General features: G+C 45.4%; 2 protein-coding genes across 2 annotated transcripts in view; both read right to left on the reverse strand.

The window, feature by feature from the left end:
* Positions 1 to 12,064, reverse strand: part of LOC310699263 (uncharacterized protein) — a 50,132-nt gene extending 38,068 nt beyond the window's left edge. Inside the window, exons 1-5 of the mRNA XM_083486886.1 lie at positions 10,714 to 12,064; positions 7,933 to 9,671; positions 4,297 to 4,392; positions 2,824 to 3,054; positions 1,310 to 1,332 (exon numbers count right to left, since the gene is read on the reverse strand). Of these exons, the coding sequence (XP_083343012.1) occupies positions 1,310 to 1,332; positions 2,824 to 3,054; positions 4,297 to 4,392; positions 7,933 to 8,355 (773 nt within the window). The 5' untranslated portion in view covers positions 8,356 to 9,671; positions 10,714 to 12,064. The remainder of the gene's footprint in view (positions 1 to 1,309; positions 1,333 to 2,823; positions 3,055 to 4,296; positions 4,393 to 7,932; positions 9,672 to 10,713) is intronic.
* Positions 10,810 to 24,085, reverse strand: LOC310699264 (E3 ubiquitin-protein ligase TRIM11-like; the record flags this gene model as incomplete). Its single annotated transcript, XM_083486887.1, has 9 exons — positions 10,810 to 12,064; positions 14,921 to 14,953; positions 15,957 to 16,078; positions 17,029 to 17,051; positions 18,313 to 18,543; positions 18,713 to 18,808; positions 19,624 to 20,114; positions 21,860 to 22,067; positions 24,068 to 24,085. 9 exons carry the CDS (start codon positions 24,083 to 24,085, stop codon positions 11,511 to 11,513), a joined length of 1,776 nt encoding a protein of 591 aa, XP_083343013.1. The 3' UTR covers positions 10,810 to 11,510.
* Positions 24,086 to 24,126: the final 41 nt, after the last annotated feature.

The raw sequence follows: 24,126 nt of genomic DNA on the forward strand, positions 1-24,126 counted from the left end.
ATCAACCACCTTCCTTCCAATCAGGGCCAGCCCACCCATGAGGCAAAGTGAGGCGACTGCCTCAGGTGGCCGAATCCACAGGGGCAGCAGTTCTCAATGTTGATCTTCCTTCTGCTCTTGTTCCTGATGTCACCCCTTTTTTCTTGGCAAAGAGGAGGGTGCTGTGTTTTGGTTCGCCTCAGGCAACAAAACATATTGGGCCACCTCTGCTTCCAAGGCAAGCAGCTTTCTGAAAAGCCAGATGTCTCTTCCTGGTGTCAGTTAATGTCCACATCATGGAATATGTGACAGGAAGTGAAGAGCAGGGATTTTACTGTGTTCAGACATCTTGTGAACACCTGTCTATTTAACCAGACTCTACCTGACCCCCCTGGATTGGACCCTCTTATTACGGTATTCCTGTTATTATGATGCTGTTTATGGCTGTTATGTTGTATTTTTGCACACCCTTTAGAGATTTCTCAATATTTAGCAGTTTTAGAAATACTTTTAAATAAGATACGATTTAACAAGTTACGGTGGACACCTAGAGGCAAATATATAGAAGCAAATGTACAAACATATATAGAAGAAATATCTACTTTGTTGGAAGTGAATGAAAAATAAAATCATTGGACAGTGAGAGATTTTAGGATTAGGCCCATTTAAAACTAATCATTTAAAAAGAGAAAAATAGTGTGTGTGTTTATATATATGCACAGCCTTGAGTGCTCACTGGAAGGACAGATCCTGAAGCTGAGGCTCCAATACTTTGGCCACCTCATGAGAAGAGAAGACTCCCTGGAAAAGACCCTGATGTTGGGAAAGATGGAGGGCACAAGGAGAAGGGGACGACAGAGGACGAGATGGTTGGACAGTGTTCTCGAAGCTACCATCATGAGTTTGACCAAACTGCAGGAGGCAGTGGAAGACAGGAGTGCCTGGCGTGCTCTGGTCCATGGGGTCACAAAGAGTTGGACATGACTAAACAACAAATGCACAGACTATATGAGGGTAAGGAAGGCTTACCCAGTGAAAACTTGCCCTCTCTTTTAAGACATTATTATGATATTTTAAAATGAAATAATACTTGTAAATCATGTGGCGTACAGTATTTCCATAATTAATGGTATGGGTGACTGGGTATTTCATCATCATAAAACGTGATTGCATATTTTGTAGATGAGAAAGAGGTTGCAGGAGTCTGAAACATGTTGTATAGTTGAAGATTAATTTCTCTAAGGGAATATTTAAAAATTAATTACCCTAATATTTAAATATTAATTACTCTCAATAGTGAGAGGATCATTTTCTTTTCTTTTCTGCTTACCTCTGTAAGAAGCTTCCAATATCCTAGAGGGAAAGAAATAAGTCATTTGGGTCACTTCTCTGCAGAATACTGTGTGGGTCTGAATGAAGGAGGGAGGGAGAGAGAGACAGAGAGGCGTATCTATCTTTTGGCAAAACACAAAGCAAAACACTCCCCTCTAAAACACGCAGAGAAATTTGATTCTAATTGAGTCAAACTGAGGCATACGCAATATCAAAGAACCACAGATTCAAGATTGTAATGGAAACAAATAATTTCATTGATACAGAATGCTTCGTTCAAGCCCTAGTGCTCACTTTTTCTGAATATTTGGACTTATCCAAACATCCTCCCCGCCATCTAGTTGCTAAACAGGATGTCTCAGTTCCCTAGAATGACCTAACTTCTAAGTGTCTTGGCGTCCTAGCATTCATGAAATGCAGTTCATAGTCACCCAGCCAGAGCTATGGGCCAGAAAGGACCATGCATGCTGGGCCAAACAACATCAACATGCCGTGCTTGCATGCCTCACAACATACACACATGATGTCAGCATGCCCCACAGAATGCTGGTGCCGTGCTCACAAGCTAGGGATCATGTTCGCAAGCATTATAAGCAGTCAGTTCCCAAAAGCCTGTTGGAATAAAAGGGTTTTCACCTGGAAGTGACTGGGAGTGGCCACCAAGACCATATATCACCGGTCCCGAAAGGCCTACCTTGGCTCCCAGTACGTTTCCGAGCACAATTCAAAGTGTTGTTGCTGACCTTTAAATCCCTAAACGGCCTCGGTCCAGTATACCTGAAGGAGCGTCTCCCCCCCATCATTCAGCCCGGACACTGAGGTCCAGTGCCGAGGGCCTTCTGGCGGTTCCCTCACTGCGAAAAGTGAGGTTACAGGCAGAGGCGGAGCTAGCTGCTCTGTGCCCGTGGGGGCGGGGCTGGCATACCGGGGGCGCCGCCCACAGAAAGCGTCCCGGGGGTAGCAGCGCTGTGATGTAACCCCCCCCCCCAGGGATGACACCCAGGACGAGCCGCACCCACCACACACCCCATCCTCTGCCACTGATTAAAGGGAACCAGACATAAGGCCTTCTTGGTAGTGGCACCCTCCCTGTGGAACGCCCTCCCATCAGATGTCAAGTAAATAAGTAACTGACTTTTAAAAGACATCTGAAGGCAGCCCTGTTTAGGGAAGTTTTTAATGTTTAACATTATGCTGGCAGCCGCCCAGAGTGGCTGGGGATACCCAGCCAGATGGGGAGGGTGTAAATAAATTGTTATTATTATTATTACTGGAAGGACAGAAAGGAAGGAGCCAGCCTGGCTTCTCTGGGGAGGGAGTTCTTAAGTCTGCAGCAGCCCCTCATATATGACTGCTCCCCTGTAGAACAACACAAAAGTTCCCGGAAGTTAAAAACCAAGTAGCAGGGAGGAAGTAGCCAAGGTGCGCTACTCAGCTTCTTCTTCTCATCAACATTTTAAAATGTGGGGCAGAATTCAGAAGTGATCTCCCAGCGTCAGAAGGAGGCCTCACCTGCAGTTGTTCATTCGCTGGCTGCCAACGCTTCTCCTCCATCTCCCGGATGAGGCTTTCAAGAGAGGAGAGTTCCCCAGAGAGTCTGGCCAGGTACTCCTCCCTATTCTTTGCAATCTCCTTCCTCACTTCTGCCATCTGGGCCAGCAGAGACTTCTCTTGTTCTTCCAGAAACTGGCGCAGTCGTTTGAACTCAGCCACCATCTTTCCCTTCTCTGCTTCTATTTGTTTCTGCAATAAGGAAGTGGAAGGAAGAGACAGGAGGACAATATCAGAAATACAGTCTGGCTTTGCAGCGTCCAGAAGTCAGATTTCAGAAGGATCGGCCTAAAAGTAACTTTCTCTCACAACATCTACCTGTTAAAATATCGTCTTCAGTACTGAATAAATGGCAGCAACTGATACCAAAATTTAAATGTCAAAATAACCAGCCGAGACTGAAAGCCAGAGCTATATGTGATACTAAGAAGAGAGGTCTGCAACTTCCAAATATAACAGATTTGTATTTTTCAGCTGTAATAAATTGAGTTGTAGAATGGATTATGAATGTCTATGAGGAGACAGCTAAACATGAGCCAAATTTGATTGAAGTACCATTAAATAGAATATTATGGGGAACATACAACAGACCATTTTTGCTGGAAAATTGTTTATTTTCTAATTTGGTAAGGTTATGGGACTGATATAAAAGCTTGCTCAGCTCTAAATTTTCTCCCTTGGGATCAATAATAAACATAATAGAATAGGATGTTTCCAAGTTTAAAATGTAGAAAAAGTATATGTTTAGCATTTGGGCCTTAATTAGGCAAGGACCACATGATTTCATATTTAGAGATTAAGGGATGGACGATGGGAAGCAATCCTTTATGGTCTGAATGCTTTTGAATCTGTTCTAAATTGCAAGGCTATATTAAAACTCCTAATCAAGCTGAACAAATTTGAGAAAATTTGGTGAACATTTTGGTAAAAAGTTATCAGTCGTTCTTGATATACAGTACGGACCCAGAAGAATTTTATGGTATAATATCCCAGAACATTGGGGAAATTGGAACTGTGGGAGAAGTTATTGTTAATTGAATATTGGTTTACTTTGAATTCAGGGATAACAGAAAATTGCTATAAAATAATGAGCAGGTGGTACACCATGCCAGTAAAGATAAACAAAATAAATACAAATTATCCCACCCCTGCCACGTGTTGGAGATGTCAGAAAGAAAAAGGAGACCTTTTCCACAAGTGATAGGAAATGTGAAACAGCAAAGAAATAATGGAGTTAAATAAATGTTCATTTAGAAAGAATTATGGGATAAGTCTCTCCCATTTTGAGTGAAGCCACATGGCATCCATTTTGTGAAGAGCGCCCCCAGCACTCTCCCCAAAGTTGAAATGTGCCCACTGGTCCAAAAGGGTTGGCAACCCCCCCCCCCTTTTTAGACAATAGCACTTTTTCACTTTCCGGGAACAGTAACTTACAAGCAGGTCTTGACTTTCTTTTTCCATGTCTGCTTTAAATGCCAGTGTTTTCTCTTTCTTCTTCCTCAGATTGTCTAAGCAGCTGCTGATCTGATCCTGAAGAGAAAACAAAATTCCAGTCTGGCTCCCACTTTTATTTACTAATTGTTTTAGTATACATGGAACAGGCAAGTTGATCGATATGCTTGCTCTGTCATTCCAGGGTGTTTTTGCTAAGGTTTCCGAGGTGCCCTCTTTCTCCCACTGTAACACAGAAGTGGGGTGAGGAGGCTACTAGATTCAATATGGGTTCAACACCTCTCGAGATGGGGCAGACAGAAAGCACCTTCCCATGTCCAGATTATGAATACAGTGGTATCTCAGGTTACATATGCTTCAGGTTACATACGCTTCAGGTTACAGACTCTACTAACCCAGAAATAGTGCTTCAGGTTAAGAACATTGCTTCAGGATGAGAACAGAAATCATGCTCCGGTGGCACGGCGGCAACAGGAGGCCCCATTAGCTAAAGTGGTGCTTCAGGCTAAGAACAGTTTCAGGTTAAGTACAGACCTCCGGAACGAATTAAGTTCTTAACCTGAGGTACCACTGTAATCATCTCATGTTTGAGCAGAGAAACTTGAGGTTTTCTATTTAACTCACCCCTCCACTTTTGACACATCTCACACAATCCCACAAACTAGGATTTGTCGGGATCTCCGCTCGGCCAAGCTGATAAAGCTCATCTTCCTCTGGCCGAGTCCTTTGGAATCGCCTCCGATAGTTAATGACCTGAGCCTCTGATGAGGCCTCAGGCACATTCCCATCCAGCAGAGAATCAAAGCAGCACGTGGAAGTGATGAGATTTATGGTTACATTGCAAAGAGTTTTATTTTCCTAACTACGTAGACAAAAAACACATCCTCTCTCTGTGAGAGAAGAGAGCAACTGAAAACAAAGGAACAGGAAACCAGTAAACATCACATCCATCTCCTGTTTTCCGTGAGACTTCCAACAGCCTGGAAAGTCTCTGGAATGTAAACAGAGTTTTGTGACTCTAAGCAGCTGCACAGTGGCAAACAGAAACTAACAGGGTTGCCATATCTCTGTTTCCCCCCAGACATGTCCAGGATTCCAAGGGCGGAATGTCTGGGTTTTGCTCAGCAACTTTTTGTGTCTGGATTTTTACTTCTTGAAATATGGCAACCCTATCACAAACCTCTATCGTGTGCCCCACTTACTAGTGGAGTTGCTCCAGCCCACATGCCGAGGGGCACTGTGGGGTAGTATTTGACTGGGTGTTCAGTTGCCTACACATTTTTTTGTGCCATAATGAGCCTCATATAATCAACCCACTTAAATCTAAGTAATGCATGAAGGGGTTAATGCCACAGAGCAGGGGTCAGCAACCTTTTTCAGCCATGGGCCAAGGTCCCTCAGACCATGTGGGGGGCTGGACTATATTTTTTTGGGGGGGGGGAATGGACGAATTTCTATGCCCCACAAATGACCCAGAGATGCATTTTAAATAAAAGCACACATTCTACTCATGTAAAAACACGCTGATTCCTGGACCGTCTGCGGGCCGGATTGAGAAGGCGATTGGGCTGCATCCGGCCCCTGGGCCTTAGCTTGCCTACCCCTGCCATAGAGTAAGCTGTCTTGCCAGGCTTAGCGAAGTCACTTCCGCTCATCTTAGGAAGAAGGAATGCAAGCCTATTGTTCTCTCAGTCTACTATGTGAACTCCAATGTGTTAAGAGGTCCAAGCTGGTTTCTCCAAACTGAGACAGCATGACTTTTTGTCATTTTGTGTTGCCTTCATCCTGCTTTAGTGTCCCTTTTTTTTTTTTGGCAACGTAACCCCCAAACCCCCTCTTCTTATTTTCCTTGGGAGATTGCTTTGGTTGCTTTCATCTATACAGTGGAACCTTGGGTTACGTACCGTCCTCCTTACGAACGCTTCGGGTAACGAGCTTCGCTAGCCCGGAACTACCGTATTTTTTGCACCATAACACTCACTTTTTTCCTCCTAGAAAGTAAGGGGAAATGTCTGTGCGTGTTATGGAGGGGATGCCTACGGGTGGCATGCCTATGGATTTTCCTCCTCTAAAAACTACATGCGTGTTATGGTCGGGTGCGTGTTATACAGCGAAAAATACGGTAGGTCTCCTGGTAGCGAACTTTGCCCCGGGATGTGAGTGGAAATCGCGCGCCGGTATTGCGGTGGCAGCGGGAGGCCCCATTAGCGAAAGCACGCCTCAGGTTAAGATAAGGTTACCAGATTTTTTTCAATTAATCCGGGGACAGTTTTCTACTTCAGTAGGAATGATAGGATTTTGTCAGGGGACTGGTTTGTAAATCCGGGGACTGTCCCCGGTAAACAGGGACATCTGGTAACCTTAGGTTAAGAACAGTTTCAGGTTAAGAACGGACCTCCGGAACGAACTAAGTGCGTAACCAGAGGTACCACTGTACTTTTTTGGGGTACATTTTCCATGTATTGAGGTCCCAAAATTTGTTTTGCTTTAATCAAAGTCTCAGAACAGTGGATCCATTATATGAGTTAATGCATCAGGCAATACTCAACTTTTAAATCACTTTTTTAGATTTCAAACGAGGATTTGTGCACTCTTGTAGATATTTTTTTTTTTTTAAGTTAAATTCAACAGGCATGCAGGATTTTACAATGCTGCACAGGAATTCCTCCTGGAGAAATCACTTTTGGTAATGTGGGGGAAATTTTGTTGTAGGTCCTACTCAGTGCTCCCCCCCTAAAATATATGTTTAGGGGTACTCTCATTTTGACTCACGAAAATCATGATTTCATAGTTCAAACCGAGGAAAATAAATACAGTAAATGGACAAAATTACAAAGATTCACAAAATGTTTAGGGGTTTGCGTCCCCCTGCGTCCCCCCAGGAAAAAAAGCACTGGTCCTACATGTCTACAGCTATTTCCCTTGTCGACAAAATCATGATCCAGAGTACATCACACATACCAACAACATCACACATACCATCTCGGGACTATTTAATTGCTCATCGTCTAACATTGTGTATGCCATCAAATGCCAACAGTGTCCTTCAGCTCTCTATATTGGACAAACAGGCCAAACCTTACGCCAAAGAATAAACGGACATAAATCTGACATCAAGAATCACAAAACAGAGAAACCAGTAGGAGAACACTTCAATCTCCCAGGACATTCTATACAAGATCTCAAAGTAGCTGTTTTACTACAAAGGAATTTCAGAAATAGACTGGAAAGAGAAGCTGCTGAATTGCAACTCATTACCAAACTTAAAACCATGGAGAGACCTGGTCTGAACAAAGACATTGGATTCTTATCTCATTATACATGACTAAGCCATTTCTCACCTTCTCACCCCTTGCCTTTTCCTGTAAGACCTATTGCAGTCGTTAAGAGTCGTCAACAGGCTCATCTCAGCTATCTGCCAATCTCCCATTCCCACCACCCTTCTGAGTAATACCCCTCCCCACCTTCTCACTATATAGAAGGATCTGGCAACTTCTGTTTCAGTGTATCTGAAGAAGTGTGCATGCACACGAAAGCTCATACCAAGAACCAACTTAGTTGGTCTTTAAGGTGCTACTGGAAGGAATTTTTTTATTATGATCCAGAGTGATTTCCTACCATGTACTCCTGGGAAGCCTCCTCCAGAGGAATCACCTTGTGGCTTTCATGTTCCTTGGATCTGTCACACACCACACAGATGGGCCTTTTGTGGTCCTTGCAGAAGAGTTTCAGGGGCTCCTGGTGTGTCTCACACCTCTCCTTTCCTCCTACCGTTTCCCAGCCCTGAAGACTGAGTTCTTTGGCTCTCAGCGTTTCCAAAACAGTTGCCAGTGGCTGATTCGGGATGAGGTTCCTCTGCTTAATTTGTTCTCTGCACTGGGGGCAGGAAGCCCCCGCCTCAGATTTCTCCCACCACTGGCTCAGGCAGGATCGGCAGAAATTGTGCCCGCACTCCTGGATGATGACTGGATCCTGGAAATAATCTAGGCAGATGGAACAAATGGCTTCGTCACAGAGATCCTGCGCCAGACTCCCTGCCATGGCTGCCTCGCCAGGAAGAGAGAGATGGTTTAGTTTTCTCTCTTTTGCGTCTGCAAATGGGCGTGTTTCCTTTCCAGGAAATTCAGACCCGATGGCTCAAAGATCACTGCTGTCTGAAGTGCGGGGGGGGGGGGGTTAAACTGGACACAGAGATGAGAATTCAGATGAGGTTATTTCAGTCTCTGCTGTGGATTCAGCTGTGACACAGAGTCTCTTTGAATGGGAATGTTTTGTTTTTTTAAAAAATAAAGAATGTGAATAATTTGTTGCTGCTAAGTTAAGGAACCATTTTCCTCTGAAAGGTGGAGATACGGGAGAGTTTCTCCTTCGAAAGCTAGTGATTGAATAACTCAAACTCACGTGCCTTTTTCCAGCAGCAGGGCACAATGTTCAAAGTCCAAAAGCAACATAGCCCAACCTCCCACTGCTCTGCACATTCCCACTGGGCAATTTGACACGCATTCACAACCACAGAGAACATGTGAAGGAAACTGGGGGGTTTTTAAGCTGCTCCAAAGCTCCAGCTCCTTCCCAGTCCTATCCTTCCTCTGGTCCCATCTCCAGCCTGTCCATTCTCTCAGATGGATTTTTAAAACTTTAAAAATATTTTTTTTCAAGCTGTCCCAGAAGGCTGAGCTAACTCACGGCCAGCATTTGATTTTTGGGGGGAGGTGGGGTGCAGAAGAATGTTCTCTCCCTCCCTACTTGTAATATTTTTAGATACTGCTTTTGTTATTATTGTTGGTGGTTGATCAATATTCCTAATAAAAATATACAGTGGTACCTCAGGTTACATACGCTTCAGGTTACATATGCTTCAGGCTACAGACTCCGCTAACCCAAAAATAGTGCTTCAGGTTAAGAACTTTGCTTCAGGATGAGAACAGAAATCGGGCTCCGGCGGCGCGGCAGCAGCAGGAGGCCCCATTAGCTAAAGTGGTGCTTCAGGTTAAGAACAGTTTCAGGTTAAGTACGCACCTCTGGAACGAATTATGTACTTAGCCTGAGGTACCACTGTATTACAAATAGATTATGTTGTTCAGTGTTGATGCTTTTACAAATTTCATTTGATCCATGCTGAAGTGAGGGTTTTATTTTCCCTTAATTTGGGTATATTTTTAAGTGTAGAAATGAAGAGAAAATAATGGCCATTATAAATCCACCAGAAACTGCATTCAGATTCAGATTCTGGATCCTCATAGATTCTGCTTCCTTTTGCAGAAGGGTCCAGAGCTTAAGAAAGGGCTGAGGTGTCCCAGGGGAGACTTCTGAAAGCTTTTGGAGGTGGGATATCCTCAGACCATGCGGGAAAAGTTCTGGGAGGACACACAAAAAGTAGTGGGGGAGCAGTTTATCTCCATGTAGACATTGTTTTACTTATATCCATTAAGCTTATGTTAATCATTAAGATAGGTGTTATCTGCACAGGCCCTGTGGCAGCAGCAGGTCAGGTCGGAGGGAAAGTGTTTCTGGGGCTGCCAGAAAAACATCATGCTATGAGGAACCTCCTGGCGCAGAGGCAGTCTACCTCTGAATAAGCTGAAGCTGTGGAGGCGAACAACAGGAAAGGGCTTTGGGTCTCAAACCCTCCTTTAAGAGGGCGTGCAAGTCAGTGGCCACCACCACAGGAAGTGCTGCGTGAAGAGGAGAATCACCAAAACCTGTGAGCTAATCATTTTCGTCTATCTATAAAAACATAGGCACTCCTATGTCTACCCATTAAGTTCAAAGGGACTTACTCCCAGAGAGGTGGGCCCGGGGCTGTAGCTTTAATTTTGAGACTCCTTAAGGGGAGTGAAAGGCGGGATATCAAGTCCAAACTCTTCTCTTCTTTTTCTTCTTCTTCCTCTTCGCTCCATAGATCTCAAAAGGGATTAGAAAGACATGCTGCCTTCACTTCCTCTTCCCATTTGAGAATCACCATTTGGGTGGCAGAAATGTGGAAATGAAGTGTCTCCCCATATCATCCAGCACCGAGGGCCTTCTGGCGGTTTCCCTCGCTGCGAGAAGCCAAGTTACAGGGAACCAGGCAGAGGGCCTTCTCGGTAGTGGCACCCGCCCTCCCACCAGATATCAAAGAGAAAAACAACTACCAAACTTTTAGAAGACATCTGAAGGCAGCCCTGTTTAGGGAAGCTTTTAACGTTTAATAGGTTATTGTATTTTAGTGTTTTGTTGGAAGCTGCCCAGAGTGGCTGGGGAAACCCAGCCAGATGGGCGGGGTATAAATAATAAATTATGATGATGATGATGATGTGTGACACCCCCATCCGCTTGACATGAATTGAAATGTTTAAGTAACAAACTGGGGACAGTGGCAGCCCTATTGCTGTGGGGATCAGATGGGATATCAGTCACCCTGTTTATATCCTTGCAGGAAGTGTCATGTGGGATAGATGGGGCCATTATACTATTAAGCCTGAAATAACAAAGGAGCAAATAGTAGCCGTATCTTTAATAAAATCAAAGATGTTAACACATGAAACATATTTCCACATTAGTTCAGGCATGTCACACGGCCCCTTCTGACAGTGTCCCACCCCGCAGTCTCCCCCTTCTTTCTATTTTTTGTTTGTTTCAACAAAGTGCCCAAGGCTGTTAATACATAAGTGAGTCACACGCAAATTTTGGATCTCTTTGAATAGGGAGATTTTGCCGAATCGCCACATAAATTGAAGGAAAGGGATTTTGATTGAGACGACTGAAATGTCATCATGGCGATGAGTTGTTGGGGTGAGGGTGAGCTTTCATTCTTTCCAGAACTAACTGAATGATCTTGAAGATTCCAGAAGATTCCGAAAACTGCTAGAAGCTGTCAGAAAGCTGGATGTTTATCTTTCGTCAAGGCCGCATCTGTGAGAGGAGCTGCTTCTGTTCTTACAGCAGCTGTATGAAAACTGTGTTTAGTATGCATTTATCTGGCAAGCTGACAGAGAGGGAAGAGTAGGGCATTGTGGGTCGCAAAAAGCAAAACCTGGGAAACTCTAAGGAAGAAACTCTTAGTGAGGCGAACTCTGTAAATGGGAGCCATTAAGCTTTTATGACCCGGTAGTGAAATATTTCTGTCTGTGCTTAATTGCCTCTGTGAGTTACTGCCTTCGTTGTCTGGGTCAGAGCTCCTGAAGCGGTCTGATGTTGCGCATCGCTCTGCTGATTTAGGATTGCTGGCACTGAGAAGCATACTTAGCAGTGAACTGGGAAGCTTGTCTGTCTCTACACTCAGAGATTGTCAGGTGGCCTGTGGCAGCCACATAAAAGAAGGGCTGGAGGGTCTCTCCTGAGAAGGAGGCTGCCGAGAATGAGTGGAGGAGGACTGCTCTCTCAGCATCGTAAAAGGACACCCGTCCCCCTTCACAGTTCAGGGTGACTCGGATCCACTTGGGCTCCTCTTTTGGAACAAAGTACTGGTACCCACCGCCCCACTTCCCCAAACACCAGATCCCTTCCCCAGGACCAGAAGAGAGAAGACCCTTCCTCTTCACAGACTTTCTGGCCACCCCCACCCCCCATTCCTCCCCTCTTCTCACAATGACTTCCCAGAAATGTCGGCCTGCTGTGAAACCCTCACATCCCAGCACATAGTTATATCTGTCAAATCTCTCAGGGTTGTCTGGCAGGTCTTGATAGACGTCTCCCCTTCGCACACTCTTTCGATCCATGGACAGGATGAGGTAGGGATTTGCTGTGTCTGGATCCAAAGTTATGTTTTCTGTGGGGGCAGAGGAGGAAAGAGAAGAGAAACGATGTCAACTGGGAAGCTGACTTTTCCTTAGGCACATGACAGAAACAGCATCCCCTCTGAAATGAACAGGGACTCCATAGCTCTGTATTCGAGAGAGAGGGATGTTCATCAAGTTCTTAATGATTCTTGAAATATTTGCAGTTCTTTCAAGGGTTCACACATTATCTATATAGAACCTGACCCTGTAAGTTAAGTCAAGCTTAGCATGCCCATTTTTCAGATGGGAGGACTGAGGCTGAGAGACAGTGGCTTGTCTAAGGCCACCCCCACCCCCCACAGTTCATGGCAGAAGGGAGTCAAAGCAGGGACTCTCATTCACATCTTAATCTTTTACCTCACATCACATGACAGACCATGCTGGACATGCCAGGTAAAACTGAGAGCAGGAGCTCTCAATTTTCAGTTACATATTTAAAGCATGTTATGCCCCATCTTTCCAGGTAGTTTATAAAAAGAACAATACATAAAAATGTATTTCTGTCCTCTGATTGATACTCCCTGTCTAAAATGTCCTGCTTGGAATTATTGACGTGAGCGGTCAACCAAGAACAAACTTAAATTGGTTTGTTAGGAGTGAAGCAGAAAATTGATACTTCTGTCTTTTAAATTGACATATGTTACATTGTTGATATTGTTTCCTTTTGCTATGACTTGTTTTAATGCAACCCACCCTGGGCTCCCAGGATAAAGGGAGAGATACAGTAGAAGTCTCTTTAACTACAGTGGACGCTCGGGTTGCGAACGTGATCCGTGCGGGAGGCACATTCGCAACCTGCAGCGTTCGCAACCTGCAGCACAGCGTTTGTGCACGTGTGGGTTGCAATTCGGCGCTTCTGCACATGCGCAAAGCACAATTTAGTGGTTCCAGTACTTTCAGGTTCAGCGCAGTGTGCAACCCGAAAATGCACAACCTCAAGCATCTGTAACCCGAGGTATGACTGTATTTAAATTACTTTATTAAAGCCAAACCCGGTAACACCTGGGAAGTGCCTTTCCCACTCTCACCTTCAATGCAAAGACGCCATCCTGGCTCCCCACACCAGATAGGCTATATGACTCATCTTTCTCTCCTCTGCTCCTCACATACGTAAAAAACAGCTTAGGAAAATTGCCAGGTCTCTTGTTATTGTTGTCACAGAGATTTCTGGCTAAATAGCAAAAAAATAGCTAGAAGGTATCCGGAGTCACGTCCCCCCACCAAGAAAAAAAAAGTACTAGCTAAAGACGATGTTATCAGGAGCCTGTCAAGAATAAAAATTAATGGGACTTCCGGGTTAGCGCGATCGGCTAATGGCGGATTCCCTCCGAGCTCTGGAGGGAATCGGCTCTGTAGAAGACGGGTCTTGCCGCGGCGGCAACGCGGGGGCCCCTAAAAACCACAGGCGCTGAAGCCTGTGGACCTGGTGACTTGGCGGGCACCAATTACGCCCCCCGACCTGCGAAGGAGCCTTTTTAAAGGCTACGGAACGGGGGATGGGGAGCAGCGTGGTGCTGAGAGTAGACCGCTTCTCCTACGGAGTGAAGCCGCAAGCCATGGCCGGAGAGCGCTGACTTCTTTCTTGAACAATTTGGATTTTAAAAAGTAACAACCCGTGAGTAGTACGGAAATTGGAACTAAATTTTTTTTTTTGAATTAGGCACGATCGGGGGAGCCGCTAAAAGGAAGTCCGCCTCCCCCTCCTGTAGATAAATTAAGCAAGAATTAGATAATTAAGGTCGAGAGAACTTTCTTTTTAAAAGCTATTAATTTCACGACTTGGCAGTACAAGTAATTTTGCTGGAGGATAAGAGTTGATTTTAAAAGTTGAAGCGCAACCCCCCGGGACCCGGGAGTGATCCGTGAGAGAGCCTGCTGAGGAGATATAAAGAGGACTGAGAGAGAATTGAGGGCCTTGGATGTGAGATCTCCGGGCTGAGAATTGATAGACTGTTGGACATTTGTTGGGGATTGAAACCGGGAAAGGGGGGGATGAGAGTTGGGGAATCCAAAGGGTGTATAATAATATGTTGTTGTTTCTTTTGGTTTGTTTTCTACTTAATATAAAAATTGGGAAATTCGTGGAAGGGAATTTGGGTCGACTTTAGAAAAGGGTGTAAAGAATGTGTATTGTTGTCTAAATTGGGGCTTTTAAGTTAAAATCAATTATTTAAGATGAATTACGGTAAATACAGTAATAATAAGGTAAAGTTGGGGATAAGAACTTGCTGAGTTGATTATTGGAATTGGAATACAGGAAGGGGAGGTGAGGGGAAGTCAGGGGAAAATGTTAAGAAAATAAGGATTTGAAATTGTACTTGTATGTGTTTGTCTGTGTTTTTGTGTGTGTTTAAAAAACTTTAATAAAAATTTATTATAAAAAAAAGAATAAAAATTAATGTTTGAGTGTATGGCAGAGGAGGAGAAAGAGGGAGTGGAGTTTGGGCTCTATTGGCTGAGAATATGTCATGGTCTTGGTCCTGGCTGCCTCTCTCTGATGCCAGTCTGTGGACTTGCCTGTTGTGAATGTTTAAGCTCTGTCATCTAATGATACTGGTAAATAAAAAACTCAAAAAGGATGAAATGTCATAAGCCTCCAATGATATCCTTCAAAAGGAAACCTCTTTGAACGTCTCACTGACAAGAAAATTGGGAGAGTATAACACCTTAAGTACAATTTATCACTTCCTGAAAGTGACAAAAAACTGTAAAGGAGACATGGAAAGTGCAAAGGGGGACTGGACTGGGGGGGGGGTGATGGACAGAAGATCCACAGTAGCCTGGTCTTTTGAGAAGCAGATTCCATCACTCCTGAAACTGTTCCTCCTTTAAACCCTGACATTTACCTTTTCGCTGCTGAAGTCCAGATCTCAGTGTGTCTGGAAGAGAAAAGAGAACTGAGATTTAGCATCTTGCCACTGTCTTGATAACTCATCTAGTAATGACAATACAAACTCATGAGATTGTACAGTCATACCTTGGAAGTTAAATGGAATCCGTTCCGGAAGTCCATTTGACTTCCAAAACGTTCAGAAACCATTTGACTTCCAAAACGTTCAGAAACCAAAGCACAGTTTCTCATTGGCTGCAGGAGTTGGGAGTCAATTTGTTTGGGAGCAAAGGCATTGGAGATCCAAGGTACGGCTGTGGTTTAAAGGTAAAGATAAAGGGACCCCTGATCATTAGGTCCAGTCGTGGCCGACTCTGGGGTTGCGGCGCTCATCTCGCTTTATTGGCTGAGGGAGCCGGCGTACAGCTTCTGGGTCATATGGCCAGCATGACAAAGCCACTTCTGGCGAACCAGAGCAGTGCACGGAAACACCGTTTACCTTCCCACCGGAGCTGTACCTATTTATCTACTTGCACTTTTGACGTGCTTTCAAACTGCTAGGTTGGCAGGAGCAGGGACTGAGCAACGGGAGCTCACCCCGTCGTGGGGTGTAGGTGAAGATACTTGGGAAATGGGTAAGATGCGTGAAAGCACCTAAGGCCTGGCTGAGAGATGTGAAGAGGTCAAGTACAACTTTTTACAGACAACTCGCAACTTATGTGAGGGTTGTACTCCATCTGAGATTTGGCATGTTCCCATAAGTTCTTGATGGAGCCTCTCAGAGCCCAATAAACAAGGCAGAGGCGGAGCCCAGTAAACGATAATTTCTTGCCCGCTCTCTATTTTATAGCGATCCGCGTAAAGCTGTGATTGCATAAAGAAAGCAGCATAAGCTCTGAGTCTTCACATGTGAAAGTATGGCTTCTAGATATTGAAAGAGAATAAATAAACTTCCATTTTTCCTGGCATAGCTAATAATCCGTATGACTTGGAGCCTGTCATGAACACTTCTAAACATCCATTAAATAATCCTTTCAGCCCTTCTTTATTACCTCTGAATTTTTCCATGACTCCCTCCAGGAAGGGATTAATATCGCAGAAGTCCCAGATCCTCCACTTCAGGGCAGGAGGAAAAGCCACAGGAGGATCCTCTAAGTTCTCCTTCTCCTGAGACCTGGGAGGAGAAGAACAAAGTCAAGCCAACATCCTTCCAATGCAAGGAGCTTTCTGAGAAGGCAGGCGTCTCATCCTGACAATAAAGGCATGATGGATATATATCATGAAGACTTAGGAATAGGTTTTTTCCTATGGCAAAAGGGAGCATGTAGAGAGCACATAACAAGTTGAAGGAAAGCTGACACTCACTTGCTTCCAAAATATACTGACGGAAATATATGAATATGAGATTGAAGGTAAATAATAAATAAATAAATTATTATTTATACCCTGCCCATCCGACTGGGTTGCCCTTGCCACTCTGGGTGGCTTCCAACATATATAACATATATAAAAACTAGTAAAACATTTAAAAACTTCCCTATACAGAGCTGCCTTCAGATGTCTTCTAAAGATTGCATAGCTACTAATCTCATTGGCTCAGAAGCCACATAACTTCATAACCTCCAACGTTTCTCTGATAAAAAATAGGGATGTCCTAAGGAAAATTCCAGGATGAAATCAGAAACTGGGATGGCTTTTGTAAATCCAGGAAAGTCCCTGGTTTCTGCAGATGTCAAACTTTCCACACCTTGCCCCTCTTATAAAGAAAAAGTAAATGAATCCATCACAAAGAAGAGCCTTCAGAAATATTCAATGGAGGGGAATGAGGAATGGCTTCCTTCCCATGATTGTAGATGAGACCAATAGCTACAAATGACTATGAAAATGTGTCCCTATTTTTGTCTGTGATTTTGTGAAATGGACGATGGAGTCCTAAGCTATCTCTGGAAGGAGGAACTGGAGAGTGAGTTTCTTACTCTCAATCTTGTGAAATTTAAACCTTGTGAAATGGACGATGGAGCCCTAAGCTATTTCTGGAAGGAGGAACTGGAGAGTGAGGTTCTCACCCGTTAAACAGGAACTTTTGTAGCATCAGAATAAGGAAGGGGTTTTTCCATCACTTACCTCTGCAAGAAGCTTCTGATATCCTGGAAGGAAAGAAAGGAAACGATATCCATGGAGCTATTTCTGCACAGAGTGCTGCGGTCAGTTATAAATACTAAGCAGCTGAAGTGGTGAGAGGTTAGCCAAGCACAAAAGACCCCCAATAAAATATGCAGTGCCATGTAATTTGGAATAACCATCAGATGGCAAAAGTCAGCCACTCCAGTGATGATGAATAAAAGGTCCCTTTCTTCTCTTTTGACCAAGTCACCCAAACACCGGAGAGATTCAATCCCACCTCCCTGATTTGCCATTTTGCCCTGCAGTGCATGCTGGTTCCGTGTTCACATACAACTAATCGGTTCACTGCTATGTACATCCCACACTCAATCATATCCTATGAACCACCCTGAGACTTGTGGGTATTGGGTGGTACACAAACTTATTTTAATAATGATGATGATGATGATAATAATAATAATAATAATAATAATAATAATAATAATAATAATAATAGGTCACCCCCTCTCTGGCTGGACCCAAGACAGCATCTGAATGAAAAGATGTTGCAGTGCCAATTTGGAATGCCTGTGTTGGAGACAGTATTGGTTGTTTTCAACTACCTTTTACTCAGACACACTGAAATTAATGAACCTAAGATAGTCTACTCTGAGTAAAGGTTAATTGAATACAGAGTTCTATTGGCTTGTGGGCTTCCCAGAGACCTCTGGTTGGCCAATGCAAGAACAGGAAGCAGGACAGAAAGGGCCTGTGGTTTGATGTAGTAAAAATATTGGGGGGTGGGCAGGTAAGCTCCACCCCACATAATCAATCACAAGATGCAGTACACACACCCCATTTCAAAACAAATGTCCATTATTGGGGGGGCTGGTCCTCTCAAATATTTCATTGGGGTGTCAAGGGACGTCAGCCCCTCAGAGTTGGCTCCTGTGCCAGGGCTGACACCTTTTAGCATTCATGTACTGCTTGTTTCTCTGACAACAGTATTTTTATGTGGGGAAGGACTAAGAAATGCTTGTACAGGGGTACCTCAGGTTACGTACTTAATTCGTTCCGGAGGTCCGTTCTTAACCTGAAACTGTTCTTAACCTGAAGCACCACTTTAGCTAATGGGGCCTCCCGCTGCCGCCGCACGAGTTCTGTTCTCAGCCTGAAGCAAAATTCTTAACCTAAGGTACTATTTCTGGGTTAGTGGACTCTGTAACCTGAAGTGTCTGTAACCTGAGGTACCACTGTAGTCTGAAGCAGCACACTCCACCCTCTCGCATCAGGATGAGGCCTGACCTGCAGGAGTTCACTCGCTGGTTCCTGAAGCTTCTTCTCCATCTCCCGGATGGCACTATCAAAAGCGGAAAGTTCCCTGGAGAGTCTGGCCAGGTGCTCTTCTCTTTTCTTTGCAATCTCCTTCTCCACCTCTTCCATCTGGGCCAGAAGAAGCTTCTCTTGTTCTTCCAGAAACTGGTGCATTTGCCTGATCTCATCCACCAACTTCCCCTTCTCTGCTTTCATTTGCTTCTGCAGCAGCAAAAAGAGAAAGAGGAGGAAAACAGCAGGCCACTATCAGGCATAATGTTGCAGGATGAAGAGACCAGTTATCAGAATTCACTTGGAAGGGCATGTCTGACATTTTAGAGAGATTTAAGACTACAGCACTTTTTCAACTTCAAATAACAGGGATGCTTACAAGCAGGTCTTGGCTTTCCTTTTCTGCATCTGCTTTAAACATCAGAATTTTCTTTCTCTCCTTCCTCACGTTGTCTAGGCATCTGCTGATCTGATCCTGAAAAGAAAACAAAATCCCAGCTAGGTTGCTTTTTCGAGCGTTTTAGTAATATCAGGCAACTGAATCATATGCTTCCTCCCTGCCCCACATTCCCGGGTCCTTCCGGAGGTTCCCCTTTATTCCTACCCCCTGCCTTGCCCCACCTTCCAGTTCTAGGAGCCTTCACTGGGAGCTGCTTCCAGAGGAAGAACTGTGGGGAGTGACTCCAATATGCTGCAGGGGGACACAGAGGGAAATTAATCCCTCGAAAAGAAGAATAAACGTTTATCAACTAGTGTTTTCAGAAGTCTCACAAGGCTGCACAAACGCTCCTGCTAGAGGGGTATCTTGGCATCCTTCCTGCCTTGCAGGGGGTTGGACTAGATGACCCTTGCGTCCCTTCCGACTATGATTCTGTGATCTTGCAGGCCTGGCTTGTCTACAGCTGTTCCAAGTAAATCCAGAGCAGAGGCGTAGCATGGGCCAGCCTGGGGGGTGCCTGTCGTGAGCTGTTGCGTCCTTTGCGCAACGTCTTCCATCTGTAGGGCAGGTGAGAAGGACTAACAGGCTGGAACCCTGGCTTTTGCAAGTCTCAGAAAGCGGTGCTGGGCTCGCAGTGTGCTGTGAGACTTGCACCCCTCAAAGCAGGGCAGCATCGGCCCCATTGGCTGACCGAGCTCCCCACTGCATGGCCAAGCAGGCGGCGCAATTCCCCCCCTCTTAGCCCCAGTTACTGGGGATCGCTCCACCAGCACAACGTGTCTCCATGGGGTTCGGCATGCCCCGGGCACCAGCAAGGAATGCTACGCCACTGATCCAGAGTGTTTTCCTACCTTGTACTCCAGGGACGCCTCCTCTATAGGAACTGCCTTATGGTTTTCGTGCTCCTTGGCTTTGTCACAAACCAGACAGATGGGGGCTTCATCCTCCTTGCAGAACAGCTTCAGGGGCTCCTGGTGCTTCTCACAAACTCTCCCCTTTCCTTTGGCCTCCATTTTTCCGCCCAGATGGCTGAATTTCTGGGTTATTTCCACAATATTTGCCAGCTGCTGGTTTCCCCTGATGCTGCCTTGCTCCACTGTTTTCCTGCATTGAGGGCAGGAAGCCTCTCCCTCGGATTTCCCCCAATTCTGGGTCAGGCAGGATCGGCAGAAGTTGTACCCGCACCCCGGGATGATCACTGGATCCTGGAAATAGTCCAGGCAGATGGGGCAAGTGGCTTCCTCGCAGAGATCCACTACCTCCAGAAGCAGCCAAGACCACCGCCCCAGGGAGAGAGAGTTGATTTCATTTTCGCTTTTCCTTCTGCAAATGGGCGTGTTTCCTTTCCAGGAAATTCAGATTTGCTGCGTCCAGATCTCTGCTGATATGGAGCTATGGAGTTAGCTGGAGCAGAGAGCCTCTTTCGTGCAGAGGAAATTAATTTCTTTATTTTAAAAGGAATGCTCATTTAAGGAACCATTTCCAGTGAGAGCAGGAGAAAAGTGGGGTTGTATTTTCCCTAACTTCACATGAGCCTCAGACTACTTTGAAAACCTAACTCCATTTCCCCCGCAAATTGCTCCATTCTAGCTCTTAGCCTCGACGTAAAGAGCAGAAGCAGCCCAACTCTCCATCATGGTGCCTATTTTTAGTGTGGACAAAACCGCCAGCCTCTCTGATAAAAAACACTGGGCGCCCCCGCTATGTGAACACTGGGATCACACAGCATTTTTAGCAAAACGAGAAACTTTGTCTTTCATAATCAAAAAAGAACTGGCTCATTTTTAATCTGCTATGAAGACCCAGTGAAGCTGAAAGGAGGGAGAGTCAGGGAAGGAAGGACTTCTCTTCACACAAGATTTTGTGGGATTCTGATTAATTTTGCAACATGCAGAAGGGTTTGAGGTGACATGAGGGAGGGGATCCCAGAGACCGAGGCAGAAAAGTGGGCAGATGCCTGGAAAAACAAACTCGGACTCTTTTTGGAAAAAGGTGAGCGATGGGGAGGCATGGTAAGAGTTATAGAAAATGTGGCAAAAGTGGACAGGAATATGTTTTTCTCCTCATAGGCTGTGAGCTCAAGTTCTTGTATGTGCCAAATGCTGTTACGCTCCTAATGTTGGTGCCATTCCATAGGAAAAACCTCCTGTTTTGGAAGGTTTGTAATGCTTGATGTTTTTATTATGTTTTAGATGTGCTGTAAGTCACCCAGAGTGGCTGAGGAAACCCAGCAGATGGTTGGGGTATTATTATTATTTTATTACTTAAAAAGTGTGCCCCAAGGTAAAGGTAAAGGGACCCCTGACCATTAGGTCCAGTCGCGGATGACTTGGGTTGCGGCGCTCATCTCACTTTATTGGGCAAGGGAGCCAGCGTACAGCTTCCGGGTCATGTGGCCAGCATGACTAAGCCGCTTCTGGCGAACCAGAACAGCGCACAGAAACGCAGTTTACTTTCCCGCCAGAGCGGTACCTATTTATCTGCTTGCATTTTGACGTGCTTTTGAACTGCTAGGTTGGCAGGAGCAGGGACCAAGCAATGGGAGCTCACCGTGTTGTGGGGATTCGAACCGCCAACCTTCTGATCGGCAAATCCTAGGCTCTGTGGTTTAACCTACAGTGCCACCCGCGTCCCAAAGTGTGCCCTACTCAAAAGTTAATAGTTTGCATGCTAAACATGCAGTCCTTGATCTAACGCCAACGACACAATGTCCCCCACCCGCCTTTAACTGATGAATGAGTGGGAAGAGAAAGAGAGGTAAATGCTTTTAAAATTTTGGGCAGAGCCTGGATCATTTTGAAAGGTCTGAGAAATAATAGATTCTGATTGGCTGGAGGTTCTAGTCTATGGAAGGGGGCGAAATAAGTGAGTGTGCAGACAAAGCACATGGGTTGTCCACAGGGCCGTTTTAAGCGTATCCGGCACGTGGTGCAAAGATCCCTCCGGCGCCCCCACCCCACCCCATTTCCTGGACTTGTCAACCCTTTATTTAGGGAGGAAACACCAGCAGAAGCGGAAGAAGCCTCAGCAGCTGGAGGGCGGCTTCTCCGGCAGGGAAGAGGTTCAGCTGGCTGCTTCCTGCCCCACGGCAGGCGAAGGCTCCGGGTAGGTGCTGCTTTGGCGCAGCATGGCAGAGGCGGGCAAGGGCGGCCAGCTGATCCACCTCAACGCGTTGGGCAAGCGAGCACACCAAGCGAGCAGGCCTGCGCCGAGCGAAGATGTGTGTGCCGCTCCCGCTGAGCGTCAGCTCGGTTTTTCCCCTTTTAGCCTTCTGGTGCCCTGCAGAATTCGTTGCCTGCAGGCTAAAAGGGTAAAAATGGAGTCGACGCTCAGCAGGAATGGTGCACTCACCCTCGCTCACTCAGCGCGCTCGTTCGGTGTTCCCCAGACTCTCGTCTGGCGCCCTCCAGAACTTGGTGCCTTGGCGCCACTAGTGTGTATGGGTAACATGCCCCTGGTTGTCTAGTCAGAACAGATTTAGTTGACCACATGAACCACCATATGAAAGAAGGTTCAAAACCTGAGTAGATATAATAAAGTGGTACCTCCAGTTATGAACTTAATTCGTTCCGGAGGTCCATTCTTAACCTGAAACTGTTCTTAACCTGAGGCCGTGCTTTTGCTAATGGGGCCTCCTTGCACCCCGGGGCATAGTTTGCTACCAGGAGCAAGTACTTCCAGATGAGCGGAGCTTGTTACCCGAAGCATTTGCAAGGAGGATGGTACGTAACTCGAGGTTCCACTGTATATGCATTTGCATATACAGAATCTGGGCGCGAACCGTTGTGTCGAATGACAGCCTCTACGCTGTCTTGGCAGTGAATCTTTCCTTCTGAGAAACCAATAAATGAAATCTAGGTGTCTGATCAAAGGAATTTGCACACACGCGTGTTCATCGCATGCTTCCTCAACGCTCGATGTCTGGCAGCTTAACACGTAAACTGACTCCACAGGGAAGCATGGCGTCGGGGGTGGTGTGCAAGTGGCTCTTGTGGTGGCTGATTCATCACAAGCCTCCATGAGATGCTGCCGTCGTCCAGAGAGGGACAGACCTCTGTGAAGCAGCTTGAAGTACCTGGATTTCCTTTAAGGCTGTGGCTCTAAACATATTTATTTGGGAACAAGTTCCATTGCGGGAAGGGGACAGAGAGAAGGGACAGCCCACGCTAATGTCTTTGGAGGGTGGGGCGAATAGTCCCAAGATCTTAATGCTCGCACTTGAATTACTTGTGAGTTGGGCAGGTGAGCTTTAAACCAAAGCTGGCAGAGTGCTCTGTGTTTGTGAGGGACAGCTGCCTTGATGTGCCGTTGGGTCACTAGACGTGGGAACTACAATGTCTACTGCGCATGCATGAGATGAGAATGAATTCACTGTAGGTTCCTGTGGAACGCCCTCCCATCAGATGTCAAACAGATAAACAACCACAGAACATTCTGGAGACATCTGAAGGCAGCCCTATATTGGGAAGTTTTTAATATTTGATGTTTTACTATGTTTTTATATGTACTGTAAGCTGCCCAGAGTGGCTGGGGAAACCAAGCCAGATGGGTGGGGTATAAATAATAAAATAAAATAATTATTCTGAGACTGGAATAATGCGAGTCAGGACTGGAAGTTTTAATGGATAATGTGAGGTGGGCAAACCAGCTCCTTGAGTTGGAACCTGCCTGGTCCCCTGGGGAGCAGTTCTCTCACAGTCCTTCTCCCTTTTTTTTTATAAGATATTTATTAAAGTTTCACAAATTATATAAACAAACACCATAATACAAACAAACACAGACAACAAAAAACAAGTATAATTTCAAACCCTTATTTCCTTCTAACTTACTTCTCCGACCTCCTCATACCTCCCCTTTCTGTATTCCAATTTCAGATTTTAATTCAGAAAATCCTCACCCTTAATCAGTCCATCTCCCATAAAGACCCTTATGGATCCATAACTGCTTAGTTTCTGCTCACTGCAGACAGATGTGCATGGACCTGTCTATTAACTACAAAGCCCATAAGAGAAAATAATTGTATACATGGGAATCTACCACCCACCCACCCTGAAATTCCCTAGATTGTCTCTGTTCTCTCCTCAGAGCTTGTCAGTGGTTATGTTCTTGGTCTGCATTCAAAGGCAAAATCACATAAAGGCAGAAAGACCCCCAGAAATGCCTTCTGAAACCTTCCTAGAGGGCAGTAAGGAAGGCAGAGGAAAACCCAGGGCCAAAAGAGTTTAATCCCTCTGCCTTGCTTTCTGCCCTCTGGAGGCTCTTGTGAGATATCGCACGGCCCCTTCTGAGTCTTACTTCCAAGCCGTGCGCCATCTTGATATTTTTGTTTTGACGAAGCATGCAAGGCAAGGATC

This window comes from Podarcis liolepis (genome assembly GCF_965112155.1).
Source record: "Podarcis liolepis genome assembly, chromosome: 2".
In the NCBI taxonomy this organism is placed as follows: domain Eukaryota; kingdom Metazoa; phylum Chordata; class Lepidosauria; order Squamata; family Lacertidae; genus Podarcis; species Podarcis liolepis.